Genomic DNA, 14,837 nt, shown 5'->3' on the forward strand with positions numbered 1-14,837 from the left:
TCGCCAGGTATTTAATTATAATAATTTTTTATTTGAAATAGAATTTCCGGTTTTATATAACATAAGAATGGGTAGCTATGTGATGTTTATGCACTTATTAGGATATTGTTTGTAATCTCATCCCTTATGTGGAGAAGTGTGGCTCAATGGTTAGAGCGGCAGACCCTGATGCAGAGGTCTAGCCCGGGACCAGGGTTCAATTCCCCGCCTCGGCAGGTCTTGAGCTCAAAAATTCCACGGACCTGATAATTCTCGCCTCGGTGCCTATTCCAATCATGGAGTCCCACTCTGCAACTCTGGGCAATAGCTTGCTTAATCCCCACAACGCTAAAGATGCCTGGCCTCCACCTTGGGGGTGCCCAGGAGTGGGCACCTCACAGGGAAAGCCAGGATGGGTTCCACAGCGGTATTTGTACAAGCCCCTTGAGACCCTTGCGGGTGAGTAGTGCACTATACAAGCATCAATTTACATTTTTAATTGACATTTTATGCCACAAACTTTGAACTCCATTTATAGCCAAATTGTTTACGTGTTGCTGTGGTACATTTTATGTTGGCATGTGGAGTGAGTCTTGTTATGTTTTGTTATCTATAATATTATGCATGGGATCTTATGTGGACCTCCTTGGAGTTCCAAATCTTGAATAAAATATTGAATTGAATTGGATCTGGCACTACCACCCTGATCCAAGGTTGTCTTTCCTCTCTATTATCAAGAAATTACTTAAAATCCCTTCTTCACAAACATGCTCTCCTCAGACAGCCTACATCGCTGCCTTGAGCATCAATGGCCCATTGCATCTCTCTCGGGTATGTAAATGGCTGGTATTTAAATGATATACTATCAAATAATTGTCTACTCTGTTAAATTATATATTTTTTCTATCTTGCTTTGTCTGTAAAATCACTACTTTAACAACTATCACATGATTGCAAAGCGTCCTGCCACCCAGGATGTTTGTGGTCTACAAAAACTCATATAAACAAAACAAACATCCCTTAGTTGGCCTTTAACCCCTTCGCTGCGGCCGCGATTTTCCCCTGTGCGGTAAACAAACGAACAGGGTGGGGCCGTGACGAACCCCAGCCGTCATCAGCACACGCCCACCGCGGGCGTGACGGCTGGGGTTCGTCACTAGCATGGGAGAGGTTAAAGGACTTATAGGGATGGGCAGGGAAGGAGAATTGTGTGTGATGAAAGGCTGGAATGAAAAGTGCCTACTGTAAACCTGAGAGTGTCACAGAGAGAGAGAAAGAGAAGGAATGAGGGATGCAGGGAAGGCTGGAGAGAGAGGTAGGAAGGTCAGAAGAGACTGCAGCAAGGAAGGCTCAATGAAAGTGAAAGAGACAGCAGAAAAGGAGAGGATATCAGAAATTGGTGGTTCATTCAAATTAGATGAGGCACAAAAATAAGTAATCCACTCTGAAATTCGCTGCTTCAGCTGTGAAACAAAAACAACACAAAGGTTAAGGCCATCGCTTTAAAGCTGCAGGATAGTTGGAGGCAGGAAGCAGCTCACACAGAACAGGGAAACCAGCCCATCTGATTGGTCACTCACTATACGCTAGGATGAATTTCCCAATGAAGGCAAAGCGTGGCCTAGGAAAGGCTGACATTTCAGAATCTGGTTTGCATTGCATTACGTATCTAAGGTGTATTTCATGTATACTTCTACAGCACTGGAAGACAAAGTCCATTAAAGAACATCTTCTGTGGAGTCAAGCCTATTGGGATTTGTCAAGGGTTTTGCAGAACAGGCATCTGCGCCCTTCTAGAGGTGCGCATCAAAGGATTTAGTACTGGTAAAAGGGTGTGCCTGTGTGTCTGGGTTCGTGGCAAGTCGTGGAGAATCCATATTTGTGCTCTTATTGCCTCAGTGAACATAAAACATTTGCAAATATGTGACTTACCAGATATCAACATATGGGGTCAGTGGCAGATACCAAATAGTGAATAGGGGAGGAAGACAGGTAACCCCTCGGGGAAGACTAGTGTGAGTACAGTGAGCCAGACGCTACTCCAGCTGTTATGGAAGCTATACACTGCAGGAGTAGGGTGAGGTGGACTCTTGGCACTTTGAACCCATTGCAGCGCAATTCCCCAGTTGCCTGAGGAAGGTACCACAAGCTCTGAACAAAATCCAGTTCTATCACAATGCAGTTTCCAGGCAGGAAGAGCGACGAATGCAGAAAGGCCGTCCCTCGCCCCCCTCCGAACGGTGGATGATGAGCACTGGGAAGAAGCGGGCATCGTGATATGTGGGCGGGTTCTCATTGATGGCCAACTGACTTGAATAGGAGCAGCACTGTTCATCCTGGCAGCCACGCTCTGCAATGCTACTGCTTCGGCTCCGCCAAAGACCCGTCCTACAAGAGCCATGGACGCGGCACAGGGAGAAGCGGCTCGTGTTGAGGGAGAAGCGGGAGTGCCCACCGCTGCAGCTGTTGAACGCATGGCGCGAGAAGATGGAAGAGTTGCTGGATGCTCCATTGCAGTTTTCACACCCTCGCAAGATCCTACCGTATCCACATGCGGAGTAACCGTTGCACACTGGTGACTCTGTTAAATCCATTAAAACGGCTTCTGAGTAGCTAGGGATGAGCTGTCTATTGGTGCATATGTGCCACTCAAGATCTGTGCTGTCCAGGGTACTGACCCTTGGCATTCGGTACCTGTACACAGGCTCCTCTGATGTGGCAGGCACCGTGAATTCAAGTCCCAATAACTTCTCCACGTGATAGTGAACATATGCGGTCTGATACTCTATTAGAACTCTCAAGGGCCAGGAGAGCAGGAGCAGTGATGCCACCCAGAATGTGTAATGCGACCCGTACCATGGGAGATGTTCTGGGTCCACATAGGCCAACATGAGGTCCTTGAAGTCCATGTTTTTCAGCTGCATGCCTTCTCGGGCTTCCATGTAGTCATCTAAGCCCTCGATCTCTGTGAAGAAGTGAGCACGTTGAGTCAGGTACGAGTTCTCTGACTCTGTGTTGGCAAAGCTAAAGCACTTTGTGAATTTCACTTTGGTGGCAGCATGGCGGTCCAGGTCAAGGAGGTCCTTGGAGATGTCTTTGACTCCACAGTGAGAGTACTCAAACTCTGCCTCTGCCACATGTGTGTTGACTCGTTCATGGTAGACTTGTGTGGTTGTGTATGCGTCCCCATTTCGGTATCGAGTCACCTGTCGGGTGCGTCGTACAAAGTGGTAGCTAATGGCCTTCCACCAGATGCATGGGGTGGCTTGGCGCAATCGTAGGATATGTTCGTAGACGCTGTCAACATCCACCTTGTATTGGAGCTCGCTCTTGGCGTGGCAATGCCAGCACTCCACCAGGTAGACCACATAGAGCATGGCCAGGAAGGCCAAGGGGATGTAGATGTAGCCATCAGAACACGGGCTGTCGTGGTAGATCATCGACTGTCCCTTGAAAGAGCTGTCAAAGCTGAGCTTAGTGACTCTCGCCAGCTGGCACCAGGTCACCGCCGCCAGGCAGCAGTACATGAGGAGGGAGAGCAGCAGGCATTTCCAATGGGACTCGCGGCACAAGGAGGCACTCAGAGATTGCTGGCAGGGACGTTGCTAGGGAGGAGAGAAAAAGAAACAGGTGTAAGTCCACTGGAGGAATAAAAAGAAGGATAGAAACAAATGTAGAGAAAGAGAAGACAGACATTGAAAGAGAAAGGAAAGAGGAATACTGATAAGAAGAGAGAGAACAAATGAGAGAGTTGGAAGAATAAAGGAAAAGAAAACAAAAGAGTGTGTGATTGAGAGCAAGAGACAAAGTTAGAGAGCTATTTAGAAATAAATGGAAAGCAGATGATGAAGACAGGAAAAGGAAGGAGAGAGAAGACTAATGGAAGCGAGAGAGAGAAAGATTGCAATAACGAGGAAAGAAATAGATGGGAAGAAAGAAAGGACAAGCAAGAAGGAAGATAAAGTAAGAAAGCCATATAGAAAATGAAAGAGTGAGTGAGAGAGGGTGAGAGAGTGAGGATGAAAAAAGGAAATGAAGCAAAAGAGAAAATGGAAGAATACAAGTTTACATAGAGAAAGAGAAGAAAAAGTGGAAGAGAAACCGAGAAAAAGAGAGCATGACCAAGAGTGCGAGAAAGACTAAGAGAGAAATGAAATGAGGTAGAGAAAGAGTAGTGAAAAAGAGGGAAATTATCTTGCACCATTGGAAGTGCAAACCCTTTAAATAAAAATGCCATGCCAGCATAGAAAGAACATCTTGAACTAAATTGCGATATGATAATCAAGAAAGGCGCTTAAAGTAACAGAAATAAAAAATAAATGTTATAAATAGAGCAATGCCACCAAAGAGAGTGTAATTGCTGGGGAACACAGAGAAGAGGGTTTGATTTACAGACTGTGAATCCACACCTCTTTCTCTACTTCATCTACTTCACCTGTTTGTCGACCTCAGGTTTCTTTACCTCAACTCTCTATCTATGTCTTCATGTCTCTACATTTCATCTCTTTCTACCTCACTTCTCTCGATGTCTCATTTCCTTACCTCACATCTTTCACCATCTCATCTCTCTCTACCCAATCTCTCAATTTAGTACTAGTTTCTCGTTCCCTCAGTTTCCTCTACCTCATCTCCCTCACTACATTTCTCCTTTCTGGTTTTTCTGTTTCTCTAAATCTACATCTTTTTTTCTAGGTACCCCCACTTCCTCTCTCTGCACTTCCACTTGTTTTGCTCAGCCTCGCTATCTCTCCTCTATGTGTTTACCTCTTCCACTACCATCTCCCTCTCTATATCTCACCTGTGCCTCTTTCTCTGTCTATCTCAACTGTGCTCAACTTCTCAATCATCCTCACCTCTCTTTCACATCTCGGTCTCTCAACATCACCTATTTTCTTTCTAAATCTCATCTCTCCTTCTACCCTTAACTCTCTCTCTACTTTTGATTCGACCTTGTTTGAATGTCTTGTCCTTCTGTCATTTTTCTCATTTTGCCAATCGCTCTATATCACCGCTAACTGTCCACTATACATATATTTACACTTCTACCACTATCTTGCCTTATCCATGTCTATCTCTACCTCTATCTGCCTCTATGTCTCTCTACCTCACCTCTCCTTCTACTATATCTCAGTCTCAATCTCATCCCTCGACGTACCCACGCCTCTCCCTCTCTCTATTCTTCCTTCTCCCTCTCTCCCCCCTTACCTTGGACCACACTCTAAAACCTGACACACCACTCTGGCTCTCTTTCTTTTCCTGCCTCTTGCTCCTTGAATCTTGCCTTCAGGCTACCCGGCCTCTCTTCCTTTCCCTTACCTCGACCTCCCTCCTTTTTGTCTACCTCATCTGTAGCTCCTTTCTACCTCTAATACGCCTCTCTTGCATTTCTTAGTTTGGATCTGTATATTGTTTTGCAAGAGTATATAAACATGGTAAAGGGCTGACATGTCAATATTAATATTTGCCAAAAATACATCAGTATTGCATGAAAAAGAACATTTGTTAGTTAGCAAAGTGGTACAAAATAAGTGTGGTATATAAGTGACAAACGCCGCAATGAATTTGCGTAGGAGCACGCATACAGCCCATAAGTATGGGATTCACAAGTTGCAGGAGCCATTATTTGGTGCTCATAGGGTTCCCGATGTGGGGCCTAAAGCATGTTTGGTTGATGTGGGCGAAGACATGCAGTGAGATTATCAGCAATAGTACTCATAAGAATACACCTCCCTTGCACACCGTTCTTGTGAGCTCTCTATCCTTCTAACCCTCCCCCTCCCATTGTTTTCACTCAGCACAGCCTGACCACTGTTTAGCCCAGTTGTCTTCAAACGTTTTAATGCCGTGCCAGTGGGGGGAAAAAATCACCGGGGCCCCCCATAATTTGTTATAATTATTCTATTAAACTGGCAATGTTTAAATATGTCCAAACGTATTTAAACATTGCAGTTATGTTACTGTTTTACAAATGCAATCAAATACATGATTGGCAAACATACTATTCTGCTGAGGCAGGCCTGTCTAATGTGTAAACGTAGCCACAGTGTGATTATCAGAAATGGGGGTGAAGATTTTTAAGAATATTGGGAGTTCCTTTACTTTTGACTCCTTCTGCCAGCCAGGATATAATTGACAAACATTGTTAGTGATGGTCCATTACAGAGCAGCTTCCTGCCACTCATTAGGTTGAGTTACACAGCTAGGTCTTCAAGACCTGCTGTAATTGCTCTGTGGATTTCAAGTCCATCCCCTTTCTTGGCATTGCTTTTCATTTTGTCTATGTCAGTGTCCTTCAAAAATCCTTGCATGCTAGAGGCCAGTCCTGCCTCTTTGTCCCTCCTTTCTCTCTTCTGTTCCTCCCACAGAGCTGGGACTTAGTACTGTGTCATCCAACTATGGTTCTTCATCTGTTCTTGGGGGACTACTTTTTTCTTTGTTTCCTTCTCTGTTACCGTTTGGCTGTGTTTAGCTTCGGCGCCGTAGCTGCTTACATTTTACTATAACATTCCTCCCTCCCACCTCCTCTTAATGCCACAGTTGTGTCAGTGCTTGCCCTAAAACCCCCGCGCAGTGCCTACCTCTCCTTCACTTGTTTTTTTTAGCCTTTTTGCAATTTAAAATGTCAGCTGGCAGTTGGCCTTTTTTGGCAGAATATTTATTTGGTCTGGGCTTCCATTTAAGGAGGATTGAGCTTGTTGAAGTCTTGTTTTTAGGTGTGACTAAGACCATCGTAAACGGGAGTCATGTTGCAGTGGAACATTTTCAATAATAGGTGTGATAAGATGTGTTACTACAACACTTTAGCATTTAAAATGTACTCCCCCAAGGTATTTCTCTATATAAACTGTCATGTACCTATTTTTATTTGGAATAGTGAAGTGCACACAGCCCTTTTTCCTTTCTAAACTATCCCCCGAAACGCATTTATTTGTTGAGGGCGTGGCATCAGCGTGGGGGTAAAAAATGTACAATTTATATGAAGCCTTTGCAAACTGTGCTGTCCACCGTTACTTTGGGTGGTCCAACGTTTGTCATACACTCGCACTCCCTGTTTTTACAACTAATTTTCCTCTCACTGCTTTCTTCTCTGGTCAATTTTAGAACAACTTCCGAGCTAGTCTCGTACTCTTCAGTCCGCTAATTGCAAATGTTGGGGTATTTTTAGCACGGGAAAATTGGCGCCTGTCTGATAAGCGTAATGTGTCCTATTACCAGTAATCTTGCAGTGCAAAGGTGAGAGAAAACACCCTAGACCCCCAATAAAGTAGGAGCAAAAGATCCCGTCAGTTAAACTATAGCTTGTCCTATGCACACGCTTAGGTATTCAATGAGAGTACATCATAATATTTTTAGAGCCAAATGCAAACAATGAATAATGTCTCTTGTAGTCCTTTCTTTGTCTTTTATTTAGAAGAAAGGAATGGCTTTTCTTCTAAATAAAAGACAAAGAAAGGACTACAAGAGACCTTCTTCAGTCCGCTGTTGCAGGTAAGTTGGTAACGGTTTATGCATTTTTGCCAAAGCAGTCTTTTTACTATCCATGCCCATCCTCCCTCTGTAACTGTGCCTGCCACACCAAAGCCCCACAGGATGTTCTTTAGAGCCACGGCTGTCTTTTTACATCAATATTGTGAGGGATGCGCGTCAGTGACAGCGCCCGTCTGGCTTGGAAGCAGGCCCGGCTCTAGCGGGTGGGCCGGGTGGGCCAGGACCACCCAAACCTGAGCCTGGCCCACCCAAAGAGAAGCCTTGGCCCTAGCAGTGAGGGCTTGAAGGCAGGCGTGCAACGCATAGGTCGTGTGTGTCAGCCTGGGCAGAGACAGCTTCCCGGCGCGCACACACACACACACAGACCGTTTTAGAGATGATTGCAGCTGCACCCGAGTACTTCACAGGTCTTTAAAGACCATTTAAATGTTAACAAGGCTTTGTTTATTTTTTCACCCCTACATCTCTGCATGGTGAAAGGTGACAAATCCTTTCTTTGTCAATTGTAACCTTTGGTAACCTTTGCCTACTGTCCTGCTGCGGTGATATTTCTTTTACTATGCAGTGCAGGAGAAAAGAAGTTTGTTTATTCCTAGTCACCTTTCCTGACCCCTGTAGCGGCTTATCACATCAGGGTGTGACACAAAGGTGAGTAATTTAGTAGGTAAGAGAATGTGTTACTACATTTTTTTCTTTTTAAAATCTGCACAGGCCCAGCAGGACATATACTTCATGTGTGCTTCATTTAAACAGTTTTTATCACTATCATGGCCGATGCAGGACAGCAATAAAACAATACAAAATGCCCAGATAACGCTGGTGATTAATGATCCTTCTGGAGAGCAATCATTTGTCTTTTAATAGTTTTTAAATGCAGATGAACTGTATTGTATGTGGATAGCTCAGTGGGTTACTGCCTTTGTCACAGAGATCCTTGTGTTACTTGCACTTCAGAAATTACAATCCTAACATTGGACAGTGACCAATGAACTGTCACCAAAGAGCTGCATACAAACATGGTATAGTTAGAACTTTGCTTTTTTTGTTTTGTGATATAGTTGGAACTTCCCCAGGCTTTCATCATTCTAATGTTGCTAAAATGAGTATGTTTGGGCAGATATACATTTTTATCAGTAAAGCTGACCCCATGGAATACGCTTTAAATCCTAAGGTTGTGTTCCCCAGACCAAACCCTCTTAAAATATACTGCCCACCAGTATGGATGACATGTGATTCCTACACCTTGTAATCCTATGATTCATTGTCTCTGTATAATGTGTGTGTGGTGTAAAGTACTAACACGCTACACTGATATGAGTAGCGCTATACAACAAATGAAATGCATATGAGAGAGGAGCTACGTAACGATGAGGGGCGCTGGTGGAGGGTGGCAGTGAGGAAATCCGAGGAGGAGGTAGTGGGAGGGGCTATGGAGCGATGAGGGGCACTGTTGGAGGGTGGCAGTGAGGGAATCCGAGAATGAGGTCATGGGGTGGAGGGAGGAGCAAGGGAGAGATGAGGGGCACTGATGGAGGATGGTAGTGAGGGAGTCTGAGGAGGAGGTCATGAGGGGGGCTGCAGAGAGATATGGGCACTGTTGGAGGGTGGTAGTGAGGGAATCCGAGGAAGAGGTCATGGGGTGGAGGGAGGAGCTAGGGAGAGATGAGGGGCACTGATGGAGGGTGGTTGTGGGGGAATCCGAGGAAGTGGTTATGGGGTGGAGGGAGGAGCTAGGGAGAGATGAGGGACTCTGATGGAGGGTGGTAGTGAGGGAGTCTGAGAAGGAGGTCATGAGGGGGGCTGCAGGGGGATGAGGGGCACTGATGGAGGGTGGTAGTGTGGGAGTCTAAGGAGGAGGTCATGAGGGCGAGGGGCTACAGAGAGATGAGAACACTGGTGGAGGGTGGCACTGAGGGAATCCGAGGAGGAGGTCATAAGGGGGAGGGGCTATGGGGAGATGAGGGCACTTGTGGCGTGTGGCAGTGAGGGAATCCGAGGAAGAGGTCAATAGGGGGGCCATGGAGGGATGAGGGGCACTGTTGGAAGGTGGTAGTAAAGATATTTGCTGAGAAAGAGGTTATTGGTGCGGCGCCAAGAAAGACTTTCGCATCAGCGCTAAAGCCGGCCCTGTCATGGCCTTTCTGTTTATTTAATTAGCAGTCGGGTCATAAGGGCTACTGTGGAACATACTTTAAAGTGCCTGCTAATTATATTTACTGCTATATTCAATGTTTTAAGTATGAAGGTGATTTTACTAATGTTTTTACCGGGAAAAATGAAAGTGGAGTCTGATGGTGCCTGATATGGGGTTGGGGCCCAAGGTCATCTGTGAGATAAGGTGCACTGGAGAGGTGTAGTGGATATTCAAGCCTGTAAGGGAGCGTGTTGCAGAGTCCATGGTTAGGTGGAGGTAGTAATGAAGAGGAATTCTCCCAGAATGCTCACACAGAGGGAGGCCGAGGAGTGTCACTTGCATGATACTCCCACCTCAGAAACCTCCTCTTCCCATCAAAGTAACATTACATGGAAAAACACTTTTTGAGAGTGATGACATTAAAAAGAGATTTGGAAAAGAGTGAGTTTTACTGGGCCTTGTAAGACTAAGAAGAGATAAAGGAGGGCCCTGAAGCAGTCCTGCCTAGACATATATGCAACAAATCAAGCCCGCAGTGGCCCACCCAAATGCACCCGGTGTCCACCCAAATATAGATTCCTGGAGCCGCGCTTGCTTGGAAGTATTATTATGCTCTCCCGGGCTGGAATTAGAGAATCATTGCTTCTCGGTTTACGACTGAACTCTTACCAAGAAGCATGGAGTATTCTTTATGGCAACCAGATACATTAAACAAGTAGTTCTTTGTTGTACCTGTCTGAGTTTTATTTCTGAGGCTGCATGCTGTGGCTTTGTTAAGCACCTTTTAATGTCTATTAACTTTTGCCATTCCTTTCGAAGTTGCCACTTGCACTTTCATCCCCTTTTCTCACCCCTCATAAATATCTCATTACATTTGCTTTTCCCTGCTTGTTATAATGTGTTCATCCATCCCTTTATAAGCACTATATAGGTCTGCCAACATCCGGTTTCAGTTTGCCAGTAAGAATTCTTTCTTTTCCTGAAAACAAGATAAGGAATCAACACACCTCTTCCGAGTGCGAGAGGAGCGTGTCAGCAGCTGTGCTTTTCGCAATAAAATGTTGACTTCATATAATTCACAATGCTTGGCTGGTAAATAAATCTTCTCACAAAGATGCTTTTCTTTCAGCTTTGGCACCATTCCGTCTTTTTCGGTCCCCCTATCACTGTGTGGCAGACTGTCGTAAATCACATTGACTCTGAATAAGGTGACACTTGCCTGCCCCTCCAACATGATAGCTAGTTACTGGTCTTTGCCCATCATCCTGATGAAATGGTAGGAGCCTAACGCTTCTTGGCAGGCTGCTCTATTCCTCCACCTCAGCTTGTTTTCTTTGTGGCTGTCTCTTGCTTTGTGACTCTCTGAGTCTCTGTGCAAGTGGCTGTAATGATGCCTCTGCGTGCACCCCTCTCCCTGTTTTTGTCTGTCTGCCACTGTTTGGCATTTTGCAAAATGGATAATGTCACAAATAAACAGATGGACCCATAAAAAAAAATCAGTACAAACCCCACAGCTGTCTGTGCCTGTGTGAAGGGAAAAGGGAAGGCTCACTCTATGCTCCATAATTCTTCTATTTCGTAATGTAATTTCTCCTGTCTTTTCGCTCACTCTCCTCCTTTCTCTTCTCCTTCCTCTCTTTCAGTCTCTTCCTCTTTCTCTTCATTCTGTTATCCCCTCCCACCTCCTCCTTTCCACCTGTTTAATCCCCCTTCATTTTTTTTTTTTTTTAAATAAGTTTTATTGTAGTCATACCAAAACAGGCCATTGCATAGATATTCAGCAACATAAGTTTGAGCAGTTATACAATATGATTCGTTGTCTCATACACAGCCTTCGTGCCCACAACCCGGGGGTTGGGCGGCGATGATTTCACGGCTCTCCCACGCCTGATGTTTAAAGATAAAGGAGTAGCTGGTTTCTGGATTGTGTGTATGACTACTTTTACATCTCTGCCTAACAACGCGCTGAACCCCAACTCCCAACCCCTGCGCTAAAACCTAAAACCCCCCCCTGACCCGCCCCGCCCCCCACCACCTGTCCAGGGCCCTTGCAACGATCATTCCTCCGTTCCTGAAGTGCTGTCTTCGTCTCCCCTGTATACCTGCCGCCCCTAGGTCATCAGCTTGCACTATCTACCCTTCCTGCCTCGGGGGCCTCCTCTCCCTCGTCTGCCTCGCTATCTCTGAGTGCTTGCACCATCACTTCCCATGAGGTCGCAGTATCCTCCGCTCTCTGGCTAGGGGTCCTGCGCGCAAGCTGGTACCTGTGTGTGCTGTCAGCCGTCGCCCATTTCAGAAATTCCTGCCGCCACCTCCGGGGAGTCGGACCCACCCTCGCTTTCCAGTTCCTGGTGATCTCCCTCTTAGCCACCATCAACCCCATGTCAATAAACTTGCTCGTGAGTTTGTTTTTGGGGGTATGAGGGAACCAGTGTAAAAGACACTCCGCCGGTCCAAAGGCGATGGACCTTTCAGTTACTTCGTTCAATACGTCGCCTATGTCCTGCCAATAGTCCCGAAGGGCCGGGCACGCCCACAGCATATGCACTAATTCGATCCCCTCTTCCGGGCACCGGGGACAGGTCGCTGTTACCGCGCCGAAATACCTCCTGATCCTTCCCGGGGTCATGTACGCCCTATGTAGTACATAGTAGTGTATAAGCTGAAATCTAGCGTTTCTCGTGCTGTTGCGAGCCCTACGGACAAGCTGTGCCCACGTCGCGTCAGGTATTTCTGTACCCAGGTCCACCTCCCATTTGGCTTTCAGAGATGTAAGAGGAGGGAGATTCTCTCTCACCATTCTACTGTAGAGGCACGTCACCGCCTTGATAGTACCCGCTGACATCATGGTGTATTGGCATGCAGCCGCCGTCTCGGGTTCCTCTAGCCCCGTGCCCCAGTGGGCCTGCACTGCCCTGGTTACTGCCGCATGAAGTAAAAACCCCCCGCCCGAGATGTCGAAGCGCTCTAGTAGTTCTTGGAACGGGAGCAGCGTACCATTTTCATAAAGGTCCCCGATCACTTGCACCCCTGCCTCTTCCCACCTCTGTAGATGCGACCAGTCGCCGCCATGCGGCAACGCTGTCAGCATGCCCAGAGGGATCTCCGGTGCATATGGGCGCCTAGTTCCCGCCCTCTTCTGAGCTCGGTTCCAGCATTGACGGTACGTGCGTTGTTCCAACGACAAGTCCCGATTATCTATCCGCTGTTGGAGATAATATACGCCAACACATGCCTGGGCGTCCCCCGCAGCCTCTCTTCTTCCGGGCCCCGGAATACTCGCGCCACCTCCTGCGTGAAGACCTGCAGCTGGGCCGCTAAATAATAAAGCTCAAAGTCCGACACCGCCAGTCCCCCTTCATCCTTCGGGCGAGAAAGCGTTGCCAGCGCCACCCTGCACCGCCCTGCTCCCCAGATAAACGTCGTAATCAAAGATCGGAGCTGCCTAAAGAAGGAGCTAGGTATCCAGATTGGGAGCGTCCGAAAGTAATACAATAATCTCGGCAGGGCAACCATCTTCAACAAGGAGATCCGGCCTGCTACCGAGAGCGGCAACGTGGCCCAGAAGGCCATACAGCCCTTTAGTCCTCGCACGCACCGCCCCAGGTTGCCCTCAAGCAAGTCTTCCGCCTTGTGGTAAATATAGACCCCTAAGTATTTAATACAGGCTGGTTCCCAGGCTAACTCCGATCGGTGTTGCGGCCGAGCCGCCCCCTCCAATAGCGGGAACAAACTTGTTTTGGGCCAATTAACCCTCAGGCCCGACATCGCGCCGAAGCGCTCTAGCAGCGCCTCCGCGCCCCGCAGGTCCTCAGCACCGTCGTGGAGGAATAGCAGTAAATCATCAGCATAAAGCGAGATGAACTGCTGCCCATCTCGGGCCCGCACCCCATGGAAGTGCCGCCCCGTCCGGGCCTCAGCCGCCAGTGGCTCGATAGCCAGTGCAAATAAAAGCGGCGAAAGGGAGCAACCCTGCCGAGTGCCCCTTTCTACCGGATAGCGGAGGGACACCGTCGACCCAACTCTCACTCTTGCTATCGCTTCCGCGTAGAGGACCTTCGTCCATTGGATATAGCCAGCTCCCAGACCGAATCGCTCCATAACAGCATAGAGGTAGTCCCACTCTAGGCTGTCAAAAGCTTTCTCAATGTCTACCGAGAGCACCAATTCGGTCCCGACCCCCCCCTTCAGCTCGTCCATGAGGCGAACAAGCCTTCTGACATTAATCGTGGTGTTTCGAGTCGGTATAAAACCGTTCTGGTCTTCGTGCACCAGTTCCGGCATATGCGGTAGGAGCCTCGCCGCTAGTATGGAGCTCAAGATCTTGTAATCTGCTGTGAGCATAGAGAGCGGCCGGTAAGACGCGGGGTCGCTACTCTCTCTGCCGGGCTTCAGCAGTGGTACTACCAATGCCTCCCGCATTGACTGCGGCAGACGGCCCGCTGCTTTGGCCTCTTTATAAACGGTCAGGAGTCGCGGCGCCAAAGCGTCCAAATATTTACTATAGAACTCTATGGGGAGCCCGTCTATCCCCGGCGATTTGTTACGTGCCATACTCCGCACCGCCTTCCTAATCTCCCCTAGTTCGATGTCCGAACCCAGTGCCTTCGCCTGCTCCGTCTCTAGCTGTCGTAGGGGTAAGCCGCTCAAGAAGGGCTCGGCCAGTCCCGTCCGATCCCCCGGGGTGCTCTTGTACAGGCCCTCATAATATTTCTGGAAACCGTCAACTATACCCAACTGAGTATGTTGCACCATGCCAGCTGCATCCCGCAACTGAAGTATGGGAGAGCATCGCCTAGTGGGGTTCGAAAGCCAGGCCAGAAGGGTGCCCGCCTTATCCCCGTCCACGTGGGAGCGCAACACATAACGCTTATAGTCAAAGGCTCGGAGCCTCTCCACTTCAGTGGCCACCGCCTCCCTAGACGAGCAAAGCGTCTCTTGGAGTTCCGGGTGCCCGGGCCGCTCCCTTTCCGCCTCCCTCAGCTTGGTATCCGCCGTAGTCAAATCGCTCAACAACACTTTCCGCACGCCTACATAATCCTTGATACAGATACCCCTCATCACCACCTTAAAGGCGTCCCATTCCGTTGCCCTGGATGTCGCCGTCCCTTCATTCTCCGCGAAATATAAATCCACCCCCTCCGCCAGGGCCGCCCCGAATAGGGGGTCTTCCAGAGTCTCAGGCCTTAGCTTCCAGGTCGGGACCCTGGGCTTCTCCGCCACCCACGCTAGCCGG

General features: G+C 47.9%; 1 protein-coding gene across 1 annotated transcript in view; it reads right to left on the bottom strand.

Annotated features, from left to right (window-relative positions):
• Window positions 1–1,178: 1,178 nt before the first annotated feature.
• Window positions 1,179–14,837, bottom strand: part of LOC144782664 (transmembrane protein 151B-like) — a 237,108-nt gene continuing 223,449 nt past the window's right edge. The window contains exon 2 of the mRNA XM_078662013.1: window positions 1,179–3,584. Coding sequence (XP_078518139.1) covers window positions 2,151–3,584 — 1,434 coding nt within the window. The 3' untranslated portion in view covers window positions 1,179–2,150. The remainder of the gene's footprint in view (window positions 3,585–14,837) is intronic.

This window comes from Lissotriton helveticus, chromosome 9 (assembly GCF_964261635.1).
Source record: "Lissotriton helveticus chromosome 9, aLisHel1.1, whole genome shotgun sequence".
NCBI lineage: Eukaryota > Metazoa > Chordata > Amphibia > Caudata > Salamandridae > Lissotriton > Lissotriton helveticus.